This window comes from Labeo rohita, chromosome 8 (assembly GCF_022985175.1).
Source record: "Labeo rohita strain BAU-BD-2019 chromosome 8, IGBB_LRoh.1.0, whole genome shotgun sequence".
Lineage (NCBI taxonomy): Eukaryota > Metazoa > Chordata > Actinopteri > Cypriniformes > Cyprinidae > Labeo > Labeo rohita.
Genome location: NC_066876.1, coordinates 27835385 through 27860505, shown reverse-complemented (window position 1 = coordinate 27860505; position 25121 = coordinate 27835385). Strand labels below are relative to the sequence as shown.

Genomic DNA, 25121 nt, shown 5'->3' with positions numbered 1-25121 from the left:
TGTGTATGTATATATGTACGTGTATGTATGTGTGTGTGTGTGTGTATATATATATATATATATATATACACACACACACACACACATTTTTGTTTTATTTTATCGGTGACTTTTATTTTGAAATGCGTACTTCCGGAAGGCGTTGTCGTTGCGTTATTGAAGCGCTTTTCACGCCTCTGCGTCTCATCCACGCCGTTTACCCTGCCGTCGGTTAACCATCCTTCACGAAAGCGTGTTCTCCTTTGCAGTGAACGTTTCTTCAGGCATTTTTATTAATTTATTTATAATTCATTTAAGAACTCAACTTTTGGCATCACACGGGCATCTTCAGTGTAATGCTGCGGGGAGAAAAGACATCTTCACCACGTAAACAAAGGTACTGTTGATCACAACCCAGCTTTATTAATCGCACCACACTGCATCTAAAAATGTGTTTAATATAATAGTAATTATATACGTAAATCACATTTATCATTTTGCCTGACACGTTTGACAGATCTCCATCAAGCTGACGACGTCACTCTTCGGATTGTTATCAAGCTGACGTCATCCTTCCGGTTTTAATGGGCTGTTATAAACCTCATAAATAGAGTAAACTGGTGAGCACGTCACTAAACATACAAGGCATGTCAATGCCGTAGTTTAAGGGTTTGGTTTTATTAGATCCCGATGCATCATTCTCTTATCTTTCTGCCATGTAACTGCCTTCTTCCTGTATTGTCAGGTGTAGTTTAGGGTGGTGGGCAAACAAAGGTATTGTTGATCTCAACCGAACTGTGTAAATCACACTGCCTCTTAAATGTATTTAATATAAATAAATGTAGACGTATATCACATTTATGTGTTATATTATATACCAGAAATAAAATTTATATAAAATTTAATAGGGACTGAAGATTAATAAGATCAATTATAACAATAACAATTATAACAATTATAATAATCTCTGTTTTATAGCTGTGAGATCTATATACTTCTTTATTCCTTAAAGTTGACAAAATTAACTTTTGAGGCTGAGTCAGAGCATATTTTTTTAAGAGGCATCAGAGTAAATATTTATATAAAGTATATAAGTATATGTTAGTCTATAATTTTGTTAAAATATATTAAGGCATCAAATAAAGTATAAAAACAACATCTACTGTAATATAAATAAATATTCTGCTAATAATTTAAATTTTAATTATTTTAAAATGAAAATATCCATTTTAATATTAAAATAGTTATCAGTTTATAATTATACAATCATATATTTATATATGATTGTATATATTTATATAAATTATTGCCTATAATTTTATTCTGTAAAAGGCATTTATTAAAGTATAAAAGCACTGGTAGAACATCTGCTGTAATATAATAAAATCTTCATAGCCTGTAATTTTACATTTTACAAAATAATTAAATTAATAAATTATTAAAGTAATTTAATTATTATGCATTTTTATTTAATTACAATAAAATAATCACAGCCTGTAACTTGAATTTAAAATTAAAATTTTAAATTTAATGTAAAATTTTATATATATATATATATATATATATATAAAATAGTGTGTGTGTGTGTGTTAAAAACTGTAATTTCAAGTTAAAATAAAATTTTTAAATGTAATCTAATATATATATATAAATGTGTGTGTGTGTGTGTATATATATATATATATATATATATATATATATATATATATATATATAAATTTCATTCCGTTATTGTTTTTAAATTATAGAATTTAAAATTATAATTTATTTTTTAAAGTAAAATTAAATTAAGATATTGTATATACAAATTAATTATTATCAAAATAAATTTACTATTAATAATACATTTTTTTAAATGAATTTTAATATGTATATTGATATGAAAGTCATATTGAAATCATATTGAATTTTTGTTGTTGTCCTTGAGCAATACATTGAACTTGTTGATTGTTCCAGACTGTAGTGTAGCTTGACTGTAGTGTATGGAAATCATTTACTAAATAGCAGTTAACTTAGTTAACTGTTGCGCCTTCCCACAAAAACATTCTGTTAATTATAAATTCCAGTTTTTCTAGTAGTGTCAGAGTTCTTCCATGTGTTCGACAATATTTTATGCATGCTACTGTATTTGCTTCTATAGATCTAATCCCATAATCTCATTGTGGATTCAACGCTCACCACCAAACCCACTCAGAGAAGCATGAGCACACACAAGAGACCTGTCCGGGCTCGGCCCGATTCTGACATCAGTTTCTCCACGGCCCGTGACCCGAACCCAACAGCTGTGGAAGAGGGCCCCGGTCTCCTGGCCAAGCTGATGGAGCTTCCTGTAGCCCGTCTGTCCCGGCAGCAGCTGAAAAGGCTGGAGGAGCATAAGTACAGCAGTGCGGGACGATCTCTCCTGGAGCCCTTCATGCAGGGATACTGGTGCTGGCTGGTGAGCAAAGTGCCTCTCTGGATGGCGCCGAACCTCATCACCATAGTGGGACTTGCTACTAATATTATCAGTACTCTGATACTGGTATATTACTGCCCTACTGCCACCGAACAGGTATGCTGCACTCTTTCACTGCTTCACCAGATTCCTTTAATGCTTTAAACTGATTAAATCCTAATTACTTTATTTTCACCTGCTAACAGTGCAGAATAGTGCAAAATGAGCTTAGCTGAATATTAAGCTGTTATTTGAATTATTAATAATTGTTTTAGTCTAGTTATCATTATTTAGTAGCAGTTACAGTTGTCATTTTTGCTTATTTTAATATAGTTTTTAATGTAATTATGAATATTTAGCAGCTATTACAGTAGTCACTAGTAGCATGTGGTCTGTGTTGCTGATTTTAAAATCAGTTTTAGTCCAGTTCCAAATATAACAGTGATTGTATTGATCATTATCAAGATATTTTATTTTTGTTGATATCAATACAAGTTTTAATCTATTAACAGTATTTAGCAGCTGTTACAGTGGTCACTATTAGGAACTTTTTTTGTTGTTGTTGCTTTTAAGATCAGTTAAGTCAATTTATAAATATTACATAGCTTTTACAGTAGTCATCTTAATAATGCAGGGTTTTTTTCGTTTATTTTAATCAGTTTCTTTTATTTAATTTTGCAGGTTTTGCAGTGGTCACCATTAGGACAGTTCGTTGCTGATTTTAATATCAGTTTAGACAATTTATTAATATTATGCTTTACATATTGCATTAATATTAATATATGCTTTACAGTAGTCATCTTAATAATGCAGTTTTTTTAATATAATTTTAATCTTTTTTTTTAGCTTTTACAGTAGTCATCTTAATAATGTTTTTTTTTTTATTTTGAATATATATTTTACAGATTATACAGATTTTACAGAAGTAATCTTAATAGTTTGTTTTTTTTATTTTTATTCTTAATTTTTTTATTTTAACCTTTTTTTTTTTTTTTTTAATTTTGAATATATACCTGCCATTGCATTGGTTACCTTTTGGGCAGTTTGTTGCTGATTGTTAATATCAGCTTAGTCAATTTGTGGATATTATGTAGCTTTTACAGTAGTCATCTTAATAATGTTTTTTTTAATTATTATTATTATTTTAATCAGTTTTTTTTTGTTTTGTTTTTTTTAATTTGGAATATATACCAGCCATTGCAGTGGTCACAATTAGGTCAATTTGTTGCTGATTTTAATATCAGATAAGTCCGTTTATGAATATTACATAGATTTTACAGCAGTAATCTTAATTGTATGGGATTTTTTTTTATTTTTTTGTTGTTGTTATTTATTTTAATCATTTTTTTAATATATACTAGTCATTGCAGTGGTCACCTTTAGGACAGTTTGTTGCTTATTTTAATATCAGTTTAGACAATTTGTGAATATTATGTAGTCTTTTACAGTAGTCATCTTAATAATGTGGGGTTTTTTTTGTTGATTTCAATCAGTTTTTTTATTTAATTTTGAATATTTACCAGCCATTACAGTGGTCACCATTAGAACAATTTGTTGCTGATTTTAATATCAGGTTTAGTTTATTTATTAGTATTAAATAGTTATTGCAGTTATCAGGACATTGTTTTGTTTTTGTTTTTTTTTATTAAAATATCAGTTCAGTCCATTTATGATTATTAACTAGCTTTTACAGTAGTCATCTTAATAATTTGGTCTTTTTTGGGTTTAATCAGTTTTAATTTAATTAGGAATATTTAACAGCTGTTGCAGTGATCATCAATATAGGACATTTTGTTGTTGGTTACTGTAAATGGTTATTGCAGTGTCATCATAATGTTTTTTTGTCTGTTTTAAAATCAGTTCAGTCCACTTATAAGTATTTAACAGCTATTACAGTAGTTACCACAGTTTTTTGTTGTTGTTGATGTTAATTAATTTTAATTCAGCTGATTTTTTAATTCACCGTCTTTTTGTTTATTTTTATAGCAGGTTTAGTTTTAGTTCAGTCACCATTAGGACATGATCTTTTTGTCAATTTTAATATCAGTTTCATTCAAATTATGAATATGCACTAGCTCTAAAAATAGTGCTCTTTCTTGTAGACTTTAATATCAGTCAGTGTAATTATGAACATTTAATAGCAATTGCAGTAAATTCTTGGTTTTACTTCTTCCCTTGCCTCGCATCTAGTCTGTGAAGGCCGTAATTTAGTATATTCAGAGCTCTCCTGAGGAGATAATTGCTGCGGTCTGTTTAAACAATGCAATAAGATACTGTGTATTGTCAGACACAGCTTGTTCTGTCAGCTGTAACAGCCTGTGTTTATCAGCTATAACAGTCTTATGATTCCTGCTGTCATGGAAAACATCTACATTGCTCAAGTCTGCAATACGACACCCGCTCTCTCCATCTAACATTATTTGTATCCACATTTAGCTTTATAAAGATAAAAGAGCACATTCATTTCTACCTTTGTTCCAGTAAGTATGAACTTGCATGTTGGTCACTGGTTCACAAAGTGTCCAGAAGTTTAAGTCTGTTTTATCTTTTCCAGGCACCAACATGGGCATACTTGGCCTGCGCTTTGGGTCTGTTCATCTACCAATCATTGGATGCCATAGATGGAAAGCAGGCACGACGGACCAATAGCAGCACACCGCTTGGCGAGCTCTTTGACCATGGCTGTGACTCCCTTTCTACAGGTCTGCTCTTGTTTGTGTATGCAAATATTGTTGGGTGCTATGATATTACAGTTAGACCTATGCCATTATGTTTTATTACTTTATTACTAAATTCATTTAAGAGATTGAGCCCTATACAGTTGAATAGAGATGTACTGTATAAATCAAAATATATTATCAGTCAGTATGGATTGATCAGTTATTGGCTGAAACCTAAAATTCTAGACACACTGGGCTTAAAGGGATAGTACACCCAAAAATGAAAAAAAAAAATTGGTCTCATTTTTGGGCATGTTTTCTGTGCATCTCTAAATAGATGAGAAATATATATTTTATGTGTGTGTAAATAATATATATGTCTTGTATAGACATACTTACTGTCTTGTTTTGTGTGTTTCTCTGATGCAGTGTTTGTGGTCCTGGGCACATGTATAGCAGTTCAGCTGGGTACTCACCCTGACTGGATGTTTTTCTGTTGTTTTGTGGGCATCTTCATGTTTTATTGTGCCCACTGGCAGACGTATGTTTCTGGAACACTGCGCTTTGGCATGTGAGTGAAAACTGCTGTCTTAATCATAATTAATGGCTCCTGTACTGTACGTTCAGTACACAGATATTATATTTGAACATTCTGTTCCACTCATGGGAAGCTGGCAGCTTTTAGACAGCCGTTGTACTGTTGATAAGCACTACAGAAAGATAGAAGAAAATGTAGACATAAGTGAGATGTGAGATTAATAATTAACTAATTTTATTTCATCTTTTAAACACTTCTTTGCTATTTGCTTGTGCAGAATTGATGTGACTGAAGTTCAAATCTTCATTATAATCTTGTACTTACTGGCTGCCTTTGGAGGAACGGCTTTTTGGCAATCTGTGGTAATTGAAATCAATCTTAATTCTTTCATATTTTGGTCAAATGATTAGACCATATGCTCAAGGACAAATGTGCTAAATCTGTATATCATGATTGGTCAGGAATCAGTCTGATTCTCTAGCATGTTGCATGTGTTTAGTGAAATGCAGAGTTCCATTACATGTACAATCAAAAGGATTCACATGTAATAATGTGATGATTGGAAACAGGATGTGAGATATTTGTTTTTAATCTTTCAGATACCTGTGATAAATATCCAGATTAAAATAATTCCAGCCCTTTTCACTCTTCTGGGTGCCATATTCTCCTGCACGAACTACTTCCGGGTTATATTCACAGGCGGAATGGGCAAAAACGGATCTACTATTGCGGTAAGTTAAAGCTAAAGTGTGTGGGATTTCTGCACCACCACACAGAAATGCAAAAAAAGGTAAATAAAAATAATGAAATGCATAGTCTGTAACTGTGTCGTTCATTGCTTGGGTGTAAAATTCATAATATTGTGTTATTTTAATTTATTTAATTATTTTTTAATGGAAATGAAATAAAATAAAAAAAAATTAGTTGTTTTCTCTAGTCAACTCGACCAAAAAAAAATTTTATAATAATTTGAGCTAAAGTATTTTTAATATAAAGTATGTTTAAATATAAATGTCCTCCGTTATGATTTTCTTTGTGAAATGAGTGACTGAAAACTGCTGCAGAATAATGAATAAGCAGTGATTTTTTTTTTTTTTTTTCATGCAGACATATATGAAAGGCCATTTCTGCCACTGAATAAAAAAAAGTAATTGTGACTTTCTTGCAATTCTGACTTTTTTGTAGAATTTCATGATACAAACTTGCAATTCTGACCTTTTTCTCATAATTGTGAGTGATAAAGTCATAATTGTGAGATGAGAATTCAGAATTGCATATTTGTATCATGCAATTCTGATTTACTAACTCGGCAACTGTGTGTTCTAAAGTCAGACTTGCGATATATAAACTCAGAATAAAAGTTTATATCTCACAATTGTGACTTTTTCCCAGAGTTGCAAGTTTCTATCTTGCAATTCTGACTCTATAACTTGCAATTGCATGTTTAAATCACAATTCTCAGAAAAAAGTAAAAAATTCCATGTTTGTATCACGCAATCCTGAGGGAAAAAATCAGAATTGCAAGTTTATATCACGTAATTCTAAAAAAAAAAAGTCAGAATTGCAAGTTTGTATCACGCAATTCTTAGAAAAAAGTCACAATTACAAGTTTGTATCATGCAATTGTGAAAAAAAGTCAGAATTGTAAGTTTGTATCATGCAATTGTGAAAAAAAGTCAGAATTGTAAGTTTGTATCACGCAATACTGAAAAAAAGTCAGAATTGTAAGTTTGTCACGCAGTACTGAAAAAAAGTCAGAATTGTGAGTTTGTATCACGCAATACTGAAAAAAAAGTCAGAATTGTAAGTTTGTCACGCAATACTGAAAAAAAAGTCAGAATTGTAAGTTTGTTACGCAGTACTGAAAAAAAGTCAGAATTGTAAGTTTGTCACGCAGTACTGAAAAAAAGTCAGAATTGTAAGTTTGTATCACGCAGTACTGAAAAAAAGTCAGAATTGTAAGTTTGTCACGCAATACTGAAAAAAAAGTCAGAATTGTAAGTTTGTTACGCAGTACTGAAAAAAAGTCAGAATTGTAAGTTTGTCACGCAATACTGAAAAAAAAGTCAGAATTGTAAGTTTGTTACGCAGTACTGAAAAAAAGTCAGAATTGTAAGTTTGTCACGCAATACTGAAAAAAAAGTCAGAATTGTAAGTTTGTTACAGTACTGAAAAAGTCAGAATTGTAAGTTTGTTACTGAAAAAAAGTCAGAATTGTAAGTTTGTTACGCAGTACTGAAAAAAAGTCAGAATTGTAAGTTTGTCACACAATACTGAAAAAAAGTCAGAATTGTAAGTTTGTCACGCAGTACTGAAAAAAAGTCAGAATTGTAAGTTTGTATCACGCAATACTGAAAAAAAAGTCAGAATTGTAAGTTTGTTACGCAGTACTGAAAAAAAGTCAGAATTGTACGTTTGTCACGCAGTACTGAAAAAAAGTCAGAATTGTAAGTTTGTCACACAATACTGAAAAATAGTCAGAATTGTACGTTTGTATCACGCAATACTGAAAAAAAGTCAGAATTGTAAGTTTGTCACGCAATACTGAAAAAAAGTCAGAATTGTAAGTTTGTCACACAATACTGAAAAATAGTCAGAATTGTACGTTTGTCACACAATACTGAAAAAAAGTCAGAATTGTACGTTTGTCACGCAATACTGAAAAAAGTCAGAATTGTAAGTTTGTCACGCAATACTGAAAAAAAGTCAGAATTGTAAGTTTGTCACACAATACTGAAAAAAAGTCAGAATTGTAAGTTTGTCACACAATACTGAAAAATAGTCAGAATTGTACGTTTGTCACACAATACTGAAAAAAAGTCAGAATTGTAAGTTTGTATCACGCAATACTGACAAAAGTCAGAATTGTAAGTTTGTCACGCAATACTGAAAAAAAGTCAGAATTGTAAGTTTGTCACGCAATACTGAAAAAAGTCAGAATTGTAAGTTTGTCACGCAATACTGAAAAAAAGTCAGAATTGTACGTTTGTATCACGCAATACTGAAAAAAAGTCAGAATTGTAAGTTTGTCACGCAGTACTGAAAAAAAGTCAGAATTGTAAGTTTGTCACGCAATACTGAAAAAAAGTCAGAATTGTAAGTTTGTATCACGCAATACTGAAAAAAAGTCAGAATTGTAAGTTTGTCACGCAGTACTGAAAAAAAGTCAGAATTGTAAGTTTGTCACGCAATACTGAAAAAAAGTCAGAATTGTAAGTTTGTCATGCAATACTGAAAAAAAGTCAGAATTGTACGTTTGTATCACGCAATACTGAAAAAAAGTCAGAATTGTACGTTTGTTACGCAGTACTGAAAAAAAGTCAGAATTGTAAGTTTGTCACGCAGTACTGAAAAAAAGTCAGAATTGTAAGTTTGTCACGCAATACTGAAAAAAAGTCAGAATTGTAAGTTTGTCACACAATACTGAAAAAAGTCAGAGTTGTAAGTTTGTCACACAATACTGAAAAAAAAGTCAGAATTGTAAGTTTGTATCACGCAATACTGAAAAAAAAGTCAGAATTGTAAGTTTGTATCACGCAATACTGAAAAAAATTAGAATTGCAAGTTTGTATCATGCAATCGTGAAAAAAAAGTCAGAATTGCAAGTTTGTATCATGCAGTTGAGAAAAAAGTAAAAATTGCAAGTTTGTATTGTGCAATTCTGAGGAAAAAAGTCACCTCTTTTTTGTTTGTTATTCAGCGGCGGAAGCGGGCTTCCATAGACATGCATTGTTAAGTGTACATGATGTGAACTAAACTTCTTCTAAAAAAAATCGTATTACTGTGTCTAAATGTATCTAATCTAAAGTGTAAATTGATCACACAGCTGTTTTTCTTCTCTTACTAGGGAACAAGTGTTTTGTCTCCGTCCTTCCATATAGGAGTGGTAATCACACTTGCTCTAATGATTTATAAGAAGTCATCAGTGCAGCTATTCGAGAGACATCCCTGTCTCTACATTTTAGCATTTGGGTGTGTGTCTGCCAAACTCACCAACAGATTGGTGGTAAGATCCTGAATGACATTAGAATATTGTATTTCACTAAATAAGTATAATAATAAATTGCTCCTCCATATGAATATAGTTGGTAGATTATTGTTGTTCCTCTACATGAACTGTTTTTTATAGTTGGCTGGAAGAATTATGGCTTGTATCCGAGCATAAAACTGCTGTTAGTTTGATTTTTCGGCACATTTTAGCATAAATACTTGACGTTGTTGTCTGTAGTTCTTCTGTCATACTCAAACCACATTAGTATCATTTAATGTAAATGTCACTACAGTCACATCTGTTTTGTTGTCCAGGTTGCTCATATGACAAAGAGTGAAATGCATCGTTACGACCTCGCCTTCACCGGACCAGCGCTGCTGTTTCTGAACCAGTACTTCAACAGTTTCATCAATGAGTACTGTCTTCTGTGGGTCGCGCTGGTACGTTTAACATCTGCCTGAAAATATGGATTTTCCTTGCTGTTTTGAAATAAAGAGCTCAGTGTAGTATGTAGACATACTTTGATTTTCACGTCGCATAGCTTCTTACACGGTCTGCTGAGACTAGATATTGAAACTGAGTTGAAACAAAGGTCATGGTTGTGACCTCAAAAATTCAAACCACATTTAGGTCAACATGATATAAGAACTGCCACGATTTACATTCTCAGTAAACTTTCCTGGTTATATTATGATGAGTGCACATTAAGTTGGCTTGAGAAAGATCTTACTGATCTACTGTTTAATCATCTTCTTCTTCTGTGACTAAATTTTAAAATGGATCTCCTCTTGAGTTTGGGTTGCTATTTCTTTTCTAACTGATCCTGCTTACAGTTTTCGTAAACTAGACTATCAAATTCACCCAAAATTCCATAGACTTTCATTCAGGGGGTGAAAACTTTTGTACAGTGAGACTTATGGTGTATTTAAGCTGGCTATTGCTATAGCAAAGCTTGACAACTCCCTACTCCAAAAACAGGTAAAACCAGCCTAAGCTGATTGGCTGCTCTGGCTGGTCTCCCAGGCTGGCTTTAAAGTGGTTTTGGCAACTTTTTAGCTGGTCGGGCTGGTCTTAGCCTAGGCTTGTTTTAGCTGTTTTTAGCTGTTTAGCTGTTTTTTTTTTTTTTTACTAAATCAACTGGTTTTAGCTGGTTTTAACTAAATTAGCATGGAAACATGCTAATCATTGTAGCAACTTGCAGGTAACATGCTAATCATGCTAGAAACAAGCTAGTAACATGCTAATCATGCTAGTAACATGCAAAAACATGCTAGTAACTTGTTAATCATGTTAACGACACGTTAGTAACGTGTTAATCATGCTAGACGCATGTTAGAAACATTCTAGTAACTTTCTAATCATGCTAACATCATGCTAGTGACTTGCTGATCATAATAGAATCATGCTAGAAATGGGCTAATCATGCTAAAAACATGCTATCAACATGTTAAACATACTAGAATCATGCTAACAACATGCTAGCAACATGCAAATCATGCAAGAAACATGTTAACGACTTGTTACCAACATGCTAACACTGTGCTAATCATGTTAAAATATAGTTGCAACATACTAATCATGCTAGCAACAGGCTGACAATGTTATAAACAGGCTAAAACATGTTAAAAATGGCTAAATTCATACTAACAACATTCTATCAACATCTGTCTAATCTGTTTATCTAAACTTTCAAACTTAAAGCTGCTTTAAACTAACAGGCTTCTTAAGCCAACTTCAAAGTTTGTTCAAAACCTTTACTCATCTGGTTGCAAATTAAGAAAGAATTCTATAACATATGAGCTTCCTTTGAAACAACCTGGTTCTATTTAGATTTTTTTCAACAAACACATTGAGGTATGTATGGAAGCTTATTTCTGCAATTAAATGAAATTAAAATGAAAAAACATTTAATTGCGACTTTATCTCCCTGTTGAAAAAAACAGCATATGCTGGTTACGTATGTTTTGATGCTGGTTTAAGCTGGTCCTTGGTTAGTTTATGGTTTATGGTTTATGCAACATGACCAGCATAAACCAGAATCAAAACATACCTAACCAGCATATGCTGGTTTTTTAACCAGGGCTCACAATTTTTATATAAATCTCTGATTTTGCGTCATTGCAGTAGTTATAAAGTCATAATTGCATGATATAAACAACAGCAAGTTACAAATTTAGAACTGCGAGATACAAACTTGCAAATGCAAGACAATGTCAGAATTGTCAAATTTAAACTTGTAAGAAAACACTCAGAATTACGAGTTTATATCACATTTATATTGTAAGAAAAGTCAGAATTAACTTTGTTTTATTTGGTGGCAGAAATGGGCTTCTATATGTATGTATTTATATCTATATCTATCTATATCTGTCTATCTATCTATCTATCTATCTATCTATCTATATATATATATATATATATATATATATATATATATATATATATACATATATACATATATATATTAGGGCTGTCAAACAATTAATCACATACAAAATAAAAGTTTGACTTTGCCTTATGTGTGTGTGCTGTGCAATTATTATGTATATATAAATACAAACACATGAATGTATATATTTAAAAGAAACTTATTTATGTACAAAATATATTTTATATATACTATAAATTATATAAAAATTATAAATACATATACTTGTAAATATTTCTTATATATACATGAATATGTTTGTATTTATATATACATAATTACACACAGTACACACACATATATTAGGCAAACTCAAACTTTTTATTTTGTATGCGGTTAATCGCGATTAATTGTTTGACTGCCCATGTGTGTATATATATATATATATATATATATATACATATATATATACAGTATATTATAAATACATAAATACATACTCATATATATATATATATATATATATATACATACACACAATTGTAGAGATATATAATTTTTTTGACCTTGAAATGTCTGATATATATTTCAGTTTGGATTGTGAATGGGGTTTCACATTGACTTTCACAATTTTATCACCTATTTAGTATTCATCAACTTATTGCTCATTTCACAGGTGATGATCCTTGGTAATCATATCAGAAGTATAGAAGTCTTCAAGTTACTGTAGCTTAAGGGTCAGAGAGAGGGACTGAATAATCGGTGGTGAAAAACTGTATAAAAGTGATGTTCCTAGCTCTTTTTATCTGAAGGAAGTGCATGATCTTCACCGTTATTTAACCTCAGAAAGCATACTTCTTAAAAAAGCTCTAGCAGTTCACTGCTTTTAAATTTTTCATCCTGGCATATCAAAAATGCATTTGCCATGCTTTAGCTTTTTCCTTTTTGTTTGTAGGTGCTGTCAGCGTTTGATCTGGTGCGGTACTGCGTGAGTGTCTGTAACCAGATCGCCACACACTTAAACATCCGTGTGTTCAGCATCCAGCCTCCGTCTCCATCCAGAGTTCAGGCAGACAGCAGAAATCACCACTAACCTTTCGTCCCCTCTCCCTCAAACACCTCCAGTAGGTCACGCACTTCAGTGAATGTAAAACAACTCACAGAGACCGAGGCCAAATGGCTGCAGTTACAAACTTTGTTCTCATAATGAAAGAGAGGATATTTGAAGGATGAAAGGGATTATTAAAAAGAACATGCATCCTACGGTTAGAACACCATTCAGTTGTCAGTATTTTTGTTGTTAGATGATCAGTTTTGTTTGCCATAGTTAGAACATTTGCCAACATTTTTTCATTGATTTTGTTTGTTTTGTGATTTTGTTTCATATTATTTTTTTCTGTTGTTGTTTTGTTTTGTTTCATTTTGTTTTGTTTTTGGACCAAGTATTTTGCCTAGCAGTGTAGAATTCATTCCAGTAACAGACAACAATCCATCTGAATGTAATTTTGTAATTACAGATTGCTATAATGATGCTGTAGATGGCGTTAACTACAAACTTTGTGGCCGTTCACTGCAACATGAAACGTCAAAATTAAAACGTAAGCGCCAGTACATGTCACTGTTGCCAGTACAAAGCAGCACTGTTGTCTGAGAGGAGCAGAGAGCATTCAGAGTGGTAAGAGATAACATCAGATCTGATGACAAGAAAAACAGGCTCCGTCAATATTTCAGAAATTTCAAAAATTTTTACAAGCCCGTTCTCGCCACTGAATTAAAAAAAAAAAAAAAAGTAATTAGGACATTTTTCTCACAATTCTGACTTTTTTTCTCAGAATCGTGATACAAACTTGAGATATTAACTCGCAATTCAGAATTGCGAGATATAAACAGCCAATTTTTTACTTTTTTTCACTGTTGCGTGATATAAACTCATAATCACTGAAAATAAAGTCAAAATTGCGAGATATAAACAGCCAATTTTGACTTTCTCAAAATGGTGTGACATAAACTCGTAATTGCTAGAATTAAAGTTTACTACACAATTCTGACTTTTTTCTCAGAATGGGATGTTTATATCTCAAAATTCTTTTTCTCTAGCAATTGCGTGATATAAACTCACATTTGGGAGTTATAAAGTCAGAGTTTCAAGATAAAAACTCATAATGCTCATAATTTTTCTCACAATTATAACTCGGTAACTCAATTGCTATAGCATTTCTGACTTTAAAACTTACAATTCTGATTTTATAACTCACAATTGCGAGTTTATAAGTCAGAATTGAGGGATGTAAACTCGCAATTGCGAGAAATAGTCAGAATTGTGAGTTATAAAATGCTATAGCAATTGAGTTATTGAGTTATAATTGTGAGAAAAACGTAAATCTGAGAAATAAATTCAGAATTGCAAGATATAAACAGGCAATTTTGACTTTTTTTCTCACGCTTGCGTGATATAAACTCGCAGTTGCAAGTTATAAAGTCAGAATTGTGAGATAAAAACTTGTAATTCTGACTTTTTCCTCGCAAGTGCGTGAGTATATTTCACGATTTTGACTTTATAACTCACAATTGCGAGTTTATAAGTCAGAATTTCGGGATGTAAACACAATTGTGAAAAATAAAATCAGAATTGAGATATAAACTCACAATTCTAACTTTTTGTCTCAGAACGGCATTTGTATCTCTCATTTCTGACTTTTTTCTCGCAATTGCGTGTTTGTCTCGCAATTCTGACTTTTTTCTCAGTACGGCATTTGTATCTCGCAATTCAGACTTTTTTTTCCCTCAGAATTGTGAGATATAAACACGCAATTGTGAGTTATGAAGTCCAGTTCTGGGGGAAAAAGATATACACTCACAATTGTTATGTAGTCAGAATTGAGATATAAACTTGTAATACTGTCTTTTTTCTCATAATTGTATGATATAAACTCGTAATTGCGAGAAATAGTCAGAATTGCAAGATATAAACTCACAATTCTGACTTTTCTCCTCAGTACGGCATTTGTATCTCACAATTCTGACTTTTTTTCTTAGAATTGTGATATAAGTCCAATTGCAAGTTATAAAGTCTAGTTCTGAGGGGAGAAACGATGTAAACTCGCAATTGCGAGTTATAAAGTCAGAATTGTGAAATATGAACTCGTAATACTGACCTTTTTTCTCACAATTGCGTGATATAAACTTGAAATTGAGAGAAAGTCAAAATCATAAGATAACTTACAATTCTGACTTTTTTTCTCAGAATTGTGAGATATGAACTCGCAATTACGAGTAAAAAAAATCTAGTTCTGAGAAGGAAAAGATGTAAACTGGCAATTCTGATTAGTTTTTTCCCTCAATCTTGTAATTGTTTCTTTTCCTCAGAATTGTGTTTATATCTCACAGTTCTGAGAAAAAAATCAGAATTGCAACTTTGTATCACGCAATTCTAAGAAATAAGTCAGAATTATGCGATAAAGTCACAATTACCATTTTTATATGTTATTCTATGGCGGAAACTGGCTTCCATATTAAACTAATCTACACAGTATGTATCATTTTTCTTTCTATGCATTTGTTACTTTGTGTTTGTAATGTTTTGGAGGGGATTATTATTATTATTTAGGTATACCAATGTCACTAAATGATAAAAACTGTGTTGGAAACAGTATTTTGATAGTGCTGTATTTTCCTAATAATAGCTGGGGCCAAGATAGACGTCTAGAACAGTTATGAGTTACACTGTACATATATGAACCCTTAATAACGGACATTAAAACCTTAAAGATCAGTGTTTGTGCTCTAAATACTTCAGTTAATGTGAACCTGTGCTAATTTATTTTTGTGCCTTTTATTTGTCACTGTCAGTATACTCCTCTATGCACAGTAAAAGTTGGACTCAGCGATTTTGATATTTTTTAACCTCTTGTGTAAATCGTATTTTGTTTGTAAGCATCATACTCCACAAGGATGCAATTTCATATTTCCGCATGTTGCGTTATTAAATTAGCAATCTGAAATCAGTCATTACATATTTTATTTTACCTTCATGCTAATTTGTTTTGGAGACTGGATATTGCAAAACAATAGACATTAACTCTGCAGTTCTGTATCGGGTGCTTCCATGAGTAGAATATGAACAGAGTGGCCGAACTCCATGTATATTTCTCAAAACGCGTTATTGTTTTGCATCTACCTCTGAACAGTTTCTTGTACGTTATTTTAGTCTCTCAGTTCGAGACTTTTATCGAAAATGTTTTAAATAGGTTGTGAATGTTATGTAAGTGGGTTTCCATGTATTTGTGTTTCTCCCTTTTTATATTTTATTTTTATTTTTCACGTCATCCGTTCACCAGGGCCACTCTGAGGTCAACCAAAGCTGCAATACACACATAGTTGAAGAAAATGATGTCTGTCGCTGCAACAACATTTGCATACATGTATAATTTGTACCTCAACCACGATTTTTGTTGTTCTCTTGATTGATAGCAAATACTTTACTTTGTAATAGACTAATGGTCATGAAATAAAGATTGTTATATTTATGTTAACAGATTTCTTGATCACTGCCTCAGTTTGTTTTAGTATAGTTATGTTAGCAAATATGTATGGCTTTTGGACATAGTAGCAGGTTTATTAGAGCTAAGTAAAATTTTAATTTTTAAAAGTCAAACTGTAAAAAGTGAAAACTATGAAACTATATAGACACATTAAAAAAAAATACAAAAACAAGCAAAATTACTCAAGATTTAAAATTAAAACAAAAAGAGAAAACTGTGATAGTATATCAGTGTAATATTAAAATAACATTGTGTTGTTGTCCTGTGAGGTCATTTTTTGAGCCACATATATACTTACATGAGCAGTAAATGTTCTCTTTATTAAGTCACATTTGGCATTTCATAAGCCTTTAAGTATTTTATAACAACTACAATACTGTGCTTTTTGTAAATGAACAGTGTGTATCTTTCAGCTAGTCATACAGCGTTTGACTAATGAATCATCTCTATTGTGGAGCTTGCAGCCAGTTAATGTGGGTCTTACCGCCTCCAAACTCTAACCAACCGAACAGTGTTTGGTGTGGCCTTTAAATCCACATCAAATCCATACACTTATATACGGTTACTTTAAAACTATTCATTTAATCACCTTGAACAAAACTGAAACTCATACATCTTTTGTGTCAACATACACATAAAACATATTACTTACACCTTGTTTTCCATTTTTTTTAATTAACAAACATCTGAGTTAAATAAAGTTAACTATAAGAAAAATGTGTGACTTTAAATAAAATGGAAAAATAAACTTTCAACTTTTTTAGCTACCAAAGCAAAATTTTTCAAATAACCAACTGAAACAAAAAAATTAATAAAGACTATACAGACATGCTTAAAAACAAACTAGTGAAAATGACTAAAACACAACTAAATTACAAATTTAAAAACTAATATACTAATGTAAACTAATAAACATAATGTGATGCATATTTGTCAGTTATACAATACTAAGAAACATCTAAGATTTCTGCATGTACTAGTAAATTATTAAGTATTTGCATCTGTTTGATTTTATTTAAATAATCATATTTTCAAAATGCTTTTATTCAAATCATGATTTGGATAAATGTGAATCAGCCTATATCTGTTCACTATGAAATATTTAGTGAAAAATATTTCACTTTTTTATATTTAGGGGTTCAAACGCATAGCTCTGAAACACTGTTGTAATTGTTAGAATGGTCATAAATCAGTAATCTCTACGCAAAACTGATCTTGCAGACCAAACCGTAAGTCATACAGACTTGAAACTTGGAGGGGGTGGTAGTACTCACACCGCCTACAATGTGACCAAGGCTCGCCCCAATCGGCCTGACGGGGGTGCTACAGCGATCAAAAGTATGAAATCACTCAAACCGTCCTAAACCGTCAGTCGCAGGCTCAAGTGTCTTATGCCGTTGGAATCCTTGGCTCATGCCGGACAAAATGCTTCAGATTCGATCTTGAGCCTGGCAAACTTTTCTGGTATTTTGGATTTTTTGAAAAAACTACTTTAGCGAACTAGTCCTATGTTATTTGCCGGCTCGGCCCCAAACCAGTGCAGGAAGATTCTCTGGACAGTGAATACCAATAATTATTTTAAAAAAGTTGAACTTTCGACTCACTGTCGCAAAAGGGACGCCAAAACGGTCGAAAGGGGCAGGGCCACTTTCAGTAAAACTACTGAACAAAATGAGATATCTTCACCAAACTCAGAACACTTATGTAAGAGCTCAGTCTGAGGTCACAACAAAATTGCAGAGCTTGGCCACTTGGTGGTGCTTTAAGAGAGATTAAAAAAAAAAAACATAAAAATAGCTATAACTGCACAAGTATTTGTCCTATCAACGTGAAAATCACTGTGCGTGATCTTGGTTCGAAGTGCCAAAAGTGACTATAAACATATTTGTGTATCTCAAAAAAACATGGCCGCCATTGGCCGATGAATTTTGAGCACCTATTAGGCAAGGTTAGCGGAGGCTGATCGGAACGAAACTTGGGAAGCTATAACAGGGTCGTTTAGAAAAGGGGCCTGTCCAAATTTACCCCAAATCCTATAAAGCCTTAAAGAAAACTCAAAACGTCACGAAACCGGCTGAGCACATGCGACGGGTGATTGTAAACAATCATGCAAAGTTTAAGGAGACTGGACCACAGCTGGTGCTATAACAGTCATAAACATTTACAAATAATAATAATAATAATAATCGTATTTAATGGTAAATTACATGCGTTTCCCATAAACGCTTTTTTGAAATCATTGATTTAAGTGATGTGGCGGAAGGAGCAAACGACAGACACAATGGGCTTGACGTCAGGCCTAGGAGAGTCTTTTATTAAACATGAAATAAACAAGTGTCCAAAAGGGGGAAATGAAAGTGTCCAAAATAAACAGGGGATCTGGTGGGACCTGGCTGTTTCGGCTCTTCTCTCACACGCCCTCTCCAGTCGGGAGCCTGGTAAAGGGTAGCGACTACCGGACGGGGTGATAATGATAAGTAGGGGGACGCAGCTGACTCGTCACAGTGGTTACAGGCTTGCTACATAATGTCTTATTTTATATGTGCTTAAAAGCCTTAAAGCGCTTAAATTTGTCAAATTTGTTTTTGTAGTTAAAAAGTACATTATACATTTACATGTGTTTATTGTTAAACTGGCATGAAATAATGTTATCATTCAAAAAATGTTTTGGTCCTTCATTTTCTTTGTGCACTGTATCTAGTGTTTTAACATACCACCATGTGCACCGTGTGCAGAGACCACACACTGTGTGTGTGTGTGTGTGTGAGTTTTCACCTCTCTGAACGCTGAATGAGTGTCAGCTGACTTTGGTCACAGGACTTTTGGGAGAGAATCATACAAAACCATACTCGATCATTCAGATTTGAGAGGCACTAACCCACTCTGATCTTTCTCTTTTTATTTCTGTTTGTGAACATTCATTTCTGTGACTAATTCAGTTTTGCCAGACGGTGTTGATGTCCATTTGATTTGGTGATGCTAAGCCTCAGCTGACCTGACGTCCCCTTATTTCTGTTGAGGAAATAAGGGCGTTCTTGTATTTGTATAGTTTTGATGTGCACCCTCCCCTCGATGTGTGTGTATATCTTTCTCTCTGATCATGTTGTATGTGTTGCTGATTGTTCTTGATGTTGGTGATCTCTGTGAGTGAATATCTCTATGTGAGGGCAGTATGTGGTGGTTTCAGCGGGGGCTTTGTGCTCTCCCGGTGACTCTGGTTATCTGGTCATCCGCAACGTTCCTCATCTCTTACGCCACGGCGGTCGTGTTGGGCCATGCCGACCTACTTATTCCATACATAAGGTACGTTTTCAGTTTTGTTTTTGTCTCAGTTTGTACTAGATGTCCATGAGCAGTCATGCATTATTTAAAACTTTAAAATTGGGTGTGAGAAACATCTCCTGGGTGTGAGGTGAAAATAAATCATGCTTTTTTTTTTTTTTTTTTCACTGTAATATCACTTTTAAGAGTTTGATGGCTGTAGATCAGCAGACGTTCTGTTATATATCAACTTTAGCTGACTGCTTTCAGATCATACTCTTTTTTTGTCGTCTGTCACACTTTGCATTTATTATTTTGTTTGTAGTGACACGGGCACTGAGGTTCCTGAACGCTGTGTGTTTGGCTTCATGCTGTCAATCTCAGCTTTCTTAGGTAATGATGTGCATCTTTTCCTTTTGAGTTCTGTATTCTGCCAAAGGGTTTCAGTTCAAATTTATATTTAGTTTTATTTTAGTTTTAAAATGAATTTGAAAAGCCATGCAAATGCTGCTTAGTGCATGACTTAATTCTTTCACATTTATTGAACTTTAATATAATTTTTGGGTCATTGCATGTCAAGTCAACCAAAATTTACTGAGTTGTTTTGTAAAAAGTTATTAAAACCTGAGATTGTGAGCCACATTACAGGGGGCAAAAATGATTTTGGCAGCATCATCATGTTTTTACACAGAAATTGGTAGGTTTGTTAGTAAAATCAGCTGATTTTAGCAATCTTTGTTGCATTATACGCAAGCCGTAACAGTTCAAACGTTTGCATAACTAAAGATATCTTAATATTCTTTTAGATTTTGTTTATTAACCAACTTTTCTTTAAGGCTCTATATGGTTATTTTCCAACGATATGCATATTTTAGTGTGGCCCCATGAATACATTTTTAAATTTAACACATTTTCAAATGAAGGTCACTTTGCATACAGCTGAAACTTTTTTCTTTTAAAAAGGAATGTCTAAAGAACAAATAATGTTGAGACTAGAAATGTATTTTGTCCCTCTCTATCAAAACAATTGCCTAGAGCATAACCTGTCTGAATGCCAAAAATATTATCCCAAATAAAACATGCCAGCTAACATGCCTTCAGGATGTACTATCCTTTTAGATTCCAATTATTAACAAACTTTTCTTTTGTTTTATTAATTTTTAAGGCCCTGTATGGTTCAGTTCCGGAGATATCTCAATGTGGCTCTATGTGCATGTTGTTGAATTTTACTTGTTTTTAATAGTGGAAAACCAAATGTGGTTTTGTGTTTATCTAATCATGATTGTTGACACCGGAAAAATGCAAATAAGAATAGCAACCCAGTGTTTGAATGTACAGTGTGATACATCAGATTATGAATAACCAGGATTTATGCTCGCTATTTGTTTGCCTTTCTTCAGAAAAAAAAAACTAAACAATAAAGGTCTAATAAAGTGCTTTGAAACACGCAGCCTTACTCTACACGTTAACATAATTTCAACTGAAACCGTAAGACAGGGCGGGACAAATCAAGCAGCCCCGCCCCCTTTTTAAAATAGCCAATAGCATTTTGTTTATATCACAGCTTGGGCCAGAGCCATTGAGCTCAGTAAAGCCGCATTTGACACTGTATACAGCCAGAGTCTCATCCATACTGCTATAAAATATAGCATTCAGGGTAGAATTCAAATGGGTCCGATATGTTTTATGGTCTGTGCCGATTCACACATGCAATCTGCTTTGTGCTATCGTGTCTCTGTTAGCTCCTGTTAGCTGTTATTAATGTTAGCTCCAGATGATTTCAGGCCCGCCCACAAAATCCTGAACACAAAATTGGTGAAAAACTGTTTAACGGTCTTAACTCCACAGCTCAGTACAACACAGTTCACAGTCTTTGTAACGTGTTATCAGCAATACATTTCTATAATTTATAATGTGTTTAGAAGCAATTGCCTTTACATCGACTTTAACAAAATAATTTTAAAAAATAGCCAGGGAAGTTTCTGAAATTTGTTCCTGTAGCTGAAGTCCAAGAGCATGGAGCTAGAAAGAAAGGGTGGATTCAATTCCCAAGTAAAACACACATATTGATAAATGTATGCTTGGAATGCACTTTCACTTTGGTCTGTGGATATTTTGGGAGGATGTAACTACAGGATTGAATCGTGCTTTTCTACATGTGTGTTTTCAGGGTTGGGCACCATGTATGTGCGATATAAACAAGTTCAGGCTTTGATTTCGGCCTCTGAGTCGGGCTTACAGCTGCTGAACTGCACAGGCCTCCTGATGGGCATCTTCAGCTCTGTTGGCATGTGCGTTGTGGCCAACTTTCAGGTGACACCCATAGTTTCATTCTCTGATCCGAGTGTTTAAAGAGATAGTTCACCCAAAAATGAAAATTCTGTCATTAATTACTCACCCTCATGTCGTTCCAAACCTGTAAGACTTTTGTTCATCTTCGGGACACAAGTTAAAATATTTTTGATGAAGTCCGAGAGCTTTTTGACCCTTCATAGAAGGGTCCTACCATGTTTAAGCCCCAGAAAGGTACCAAGAACATCAACAAAATGGTCCATGTGACATCAGTAGTTCAACCATAATTTTATGAAGCTACGAGAATACTTTTTGTCTACAAAAAAACAAAAATAATGATTATTCAACTATCGACTATTATATATATTGACTATTTTGTTGATGTTCTTAGTACCTTTCTGGTCCTTGGTAGGACCGTTGCTGTCTATGCAGGATCAAAGCTCCTCAATTTCATCAAAAATACCTTAATTTGTGTTCCAAAGATGAACAAAGATCTTACAGGTTTGGAACAACATGAGGGTGAGTGATTAATGACAGAATTTTCATTTTTTCAGTTTCTCTAAAACTGCTAGTGTAAGGTTTTTGTATCCCTCCAGAAAACAGATATGATGTCCATCCACCTTTTGGGAGCAGGGCTGACCTTTGGTCCTGGGACGTTGTATATCCTAGTTCAGACTGGCATGTCGTACCGCATGCAGCCGCGTTTCCACGGCACGGATATTCTATGGGCGCGTATGGCTGTGGGAATGTGGTCGCTCATTAGCATCATTACACGTATCCTTTTCTCAATATATGTGCAGTCTTTAAAATCATCTCAGTTTGTAATGATTCTCTATATTTCTTATAAAAACAGCTGTAACGGTACTCTTAAACCTGTTCTGCTTCTTTGACTCAGTCTGTCAGTTTTCATATCCTCTGTGTTAATGTATGATGACCTGCCTGGCGTGGATGTAGCTAATAAGTTGCACTGGCAGCCTGGAGAGAGAGTAAGACAACCATAGTACCTACATACAGTACATACTGCACCTCTATGCAAATTTTCTGTATGCCAATAACTTACAATAGTTGCAAAAAAAAAATACAGTGTACAAAAGAAGTCACTCTGTGGAATAGTAAATCCACAAACAAACAAAAAAATCACATTATGTCAGTATAATATAATGGAATTTTCATGGAAAATGGAAATACATTGGTTTGGCTCTGAGGGAAATAATTCTGATAAAAATGCATTTTTTTAAAAGTCATATGCTCATCATGGCACATTTAGTTGATATAAAATACAGTAAAAACAGTAATATGGAATATTATTACAATTTGAAATAACTATGTTCTATTTTAATATATTTTAAGATGTAATTTGTAATGTTATGTAATGTAATTTTCTGCATCATTACTTCAGTCTACAGTGTCACATGATCCTTCAGAAATCATTTCAATAAGCTGATTTGCTGCTCAATTATTATTGTTGCTCATTTATTATTAATTGATCTTTTATTATTAGTATCGTTAAAAACAGTTTTTACTGCTTAACCCTTTAACTGTCACCGTCTCCTCTGTGGTTTACTTCACCATATTACAAATAAATCCTAATCTAATCATGACAAACTATACATTGCTGGAAAGGTCTAAGACTCATAAATTGATATTTTACCATATTTTTGTGTTACAAATTATGTAGGAAAAGTAATAGATTAATATATGTCAAGAGTTCAACTTAACATGAGTTCTGACCTTTCACAAAAGACTTTCTTCATTTCCTTTTTCTCTGTCACACTTTAGCTATCATAAGAAATTATATATCAGTTAAAAATCTCAAAATTCATCCTTTGAAAGGCATTTTCAAATCAGACATTGCATTACCATGGACATGTACCAATGTACATCAAAATCATATTACAAAATGGTTTCATTCATGAATTATAAAAAGTCTGGATAGCGCATTTTTATGTTCGTGTTTAAAAATGTGAGTGACAGTTAAAAGGTTAATATTTTTTCTGGATTCACTGATGAATAGAAAGTTCAAAAGAAATCTTTTTATGGAAAATAGAATCTTTGTAACATAAATATTACAAATTTAAACGCTTCCAAAAATGTATACATCATTTTAAATTTTAAATTATTTTTTAAATACAAAATGTAAAAAAAAAGAATCATATCCACCATTTTTCCCTTAAAAGTTGATGTGGCCATTTGTAAATTTAAGGTGGCTTCCAGCTATTTTTAGCTGTATAAAACCTCTTGTTTTGCTGCTTGATATTGTAAACTGGTGTATCTTACCATATTATTTTAACATGTTATCTTAATTATTTTCGGTGCAAACAGTGGGCCTATTACCCTTTGCACTTTGTTATCCTTCTCATTATTTCCCTTGCGCATTCACAGATACTGCTTTATTTGGTAGATTTATTTGAGAGGTGGACTTATTTGAGATTTTTGGGACTGCTGGTAGCTGCTAGCCTAAAACTGCAGCTCTGCAGCATTGATAATGGATCTGTAAACCTAAAGATGTAAATATAAATTCTCTTGTATTTAAGGGTTTTGTAGCGCATCAAGTCAGTGCTGCAGCTGAATGGTCTCTGGCATTCTCCTTCATCTGCTTCTTCCTCACGTACATACGTGATTTCCAAGTATGTTCTATTTTTAGTATGTGTATAAAATCTAATTTGCATACAGTTTGCCACCCGTTTAACCAAACTTCTTATTTCCAGAAAATCACTTTGCGGGTTCAGCCTGTTCTTCAAAGTAACCATCTTTATGACTATCCTCTCTATGAAGAGAGAGAGCACATGCGGCATGGAGAACGCTCGCCTCTGCTGGCTGGTGCCATGTGAGAGACTCGGCCACCTTGTGTCTGACATCAAGCACTGCAGCACACATTCGGTGGACTGTACTTCACAAATTTCAATATCCCTGGAGAAAACTTTTAACATCCAAGACACGCTACTGTAATGCTACGTTTCTTCCTAAGCTTTATGCATTATTCTGAGAATACTGAGAGAGAGTCTAGGTATGTACAAATATTTTACACAAGTTTTATCAGCAAAGTAAATAACACAC

At 33.2% G+C, this 25121-nt stretch overlaps 2 protein-coding genes across 2 annotated transcripts; both read left to right on the top strand.

Moving 5' to 3' along the window:
* Nucleotides 1-131: 131 nt before the first annotated feature.
* Nucleotides 132-13783, top strand: cept1a (choline/ethanolamine phosphotransferase 1a). The gene is made up of 10 exons (XM_051117251.1): nt 132-376; nt 497-599; nt 2120-2530; nt 4968-5115; nt 5503-5644; nt 5889-5973; nt 6211-6342; nt 9459-9617; nt 9917-10042; nt 12926-13783. Exons 3-10 carry the CDS (start codon nt 2180-2182, stop codon nt 13061-13063), a joined length of 1281 nt encoding a protein of 426 aa, XP_050973208.1. The 5' UTR covers nt 132-376; nt 497-599; nt 2120-2179; the 3' UTR covers nt 13064-13783.
* A 5535-nt stretch (nt 13784-19318) lies between these two features.
* Nucleotides 19319-25114, top strand: LOC127169469 (DNA damage-regulated autophagy modulator protein 2). Its single transcript, XM_051116876.1, has 7 exons — nt 19319-19814; nt 20098-20165; nt 21943-22085; nt 22661-22838; nt 22968-23050; nt 24599-24691; nt 24773-25114. Exons 1-7 carry the CDS (start codon nt 19684-19686, stop codon nt 24893-24895), a joined length of 819 nt encoding a protein of 272 aa, XP_050972833.1. The 5' UTR covers nt 19319-19683; the 3' UTR covers nt 24896-25114.
* The last annotated feature ends 7 nt before the right edge of the window (nt 25115-25121 follow it).

Coding starts and splice junctions, on each gene's coding strand:
- cept1a (XM_051117251.1), top strand. CDS start 2,180: ATGAGCACACACAAGAGACCTGTCCGGGCTCGGCCCGATTCTGACATC. Junction 5,974..6,210: donor CGGCTTTTTGGCAATCTGTG/GTAATTGAAATC, acceptor TTAATCTTTCAG/ATACCTGTGATAAATATCCA. Junction 9,618..9,916: donor AACTCACCAACAGATTGGTG/GTAAGATCCTGA, acceptor TTTGTTGTCCAG/GTTGCTCATATGACAAAGAG.
- LOC127169469 (XM_051116876.1), top strand. CDS start 19,684: ATGTGGTGGTTTCAGCGGGGGCTTTGTGCTCTCCCGGTGACTCTGGTT. Junction 20,166..21,942: donor GTCAATCTCAGCTTTCTTAG/GTAATGATGTGC, acceptor GTGTGTTTTCAG/GGTTGGGCACCATGTATGTG. Junction 24,692..24,772: donor CGTACATACGTGATTTCCAA/GTATGTTCTATT, acceptor TCTTATTTCCAG/AAAATCACTTTGCGGGTTCA.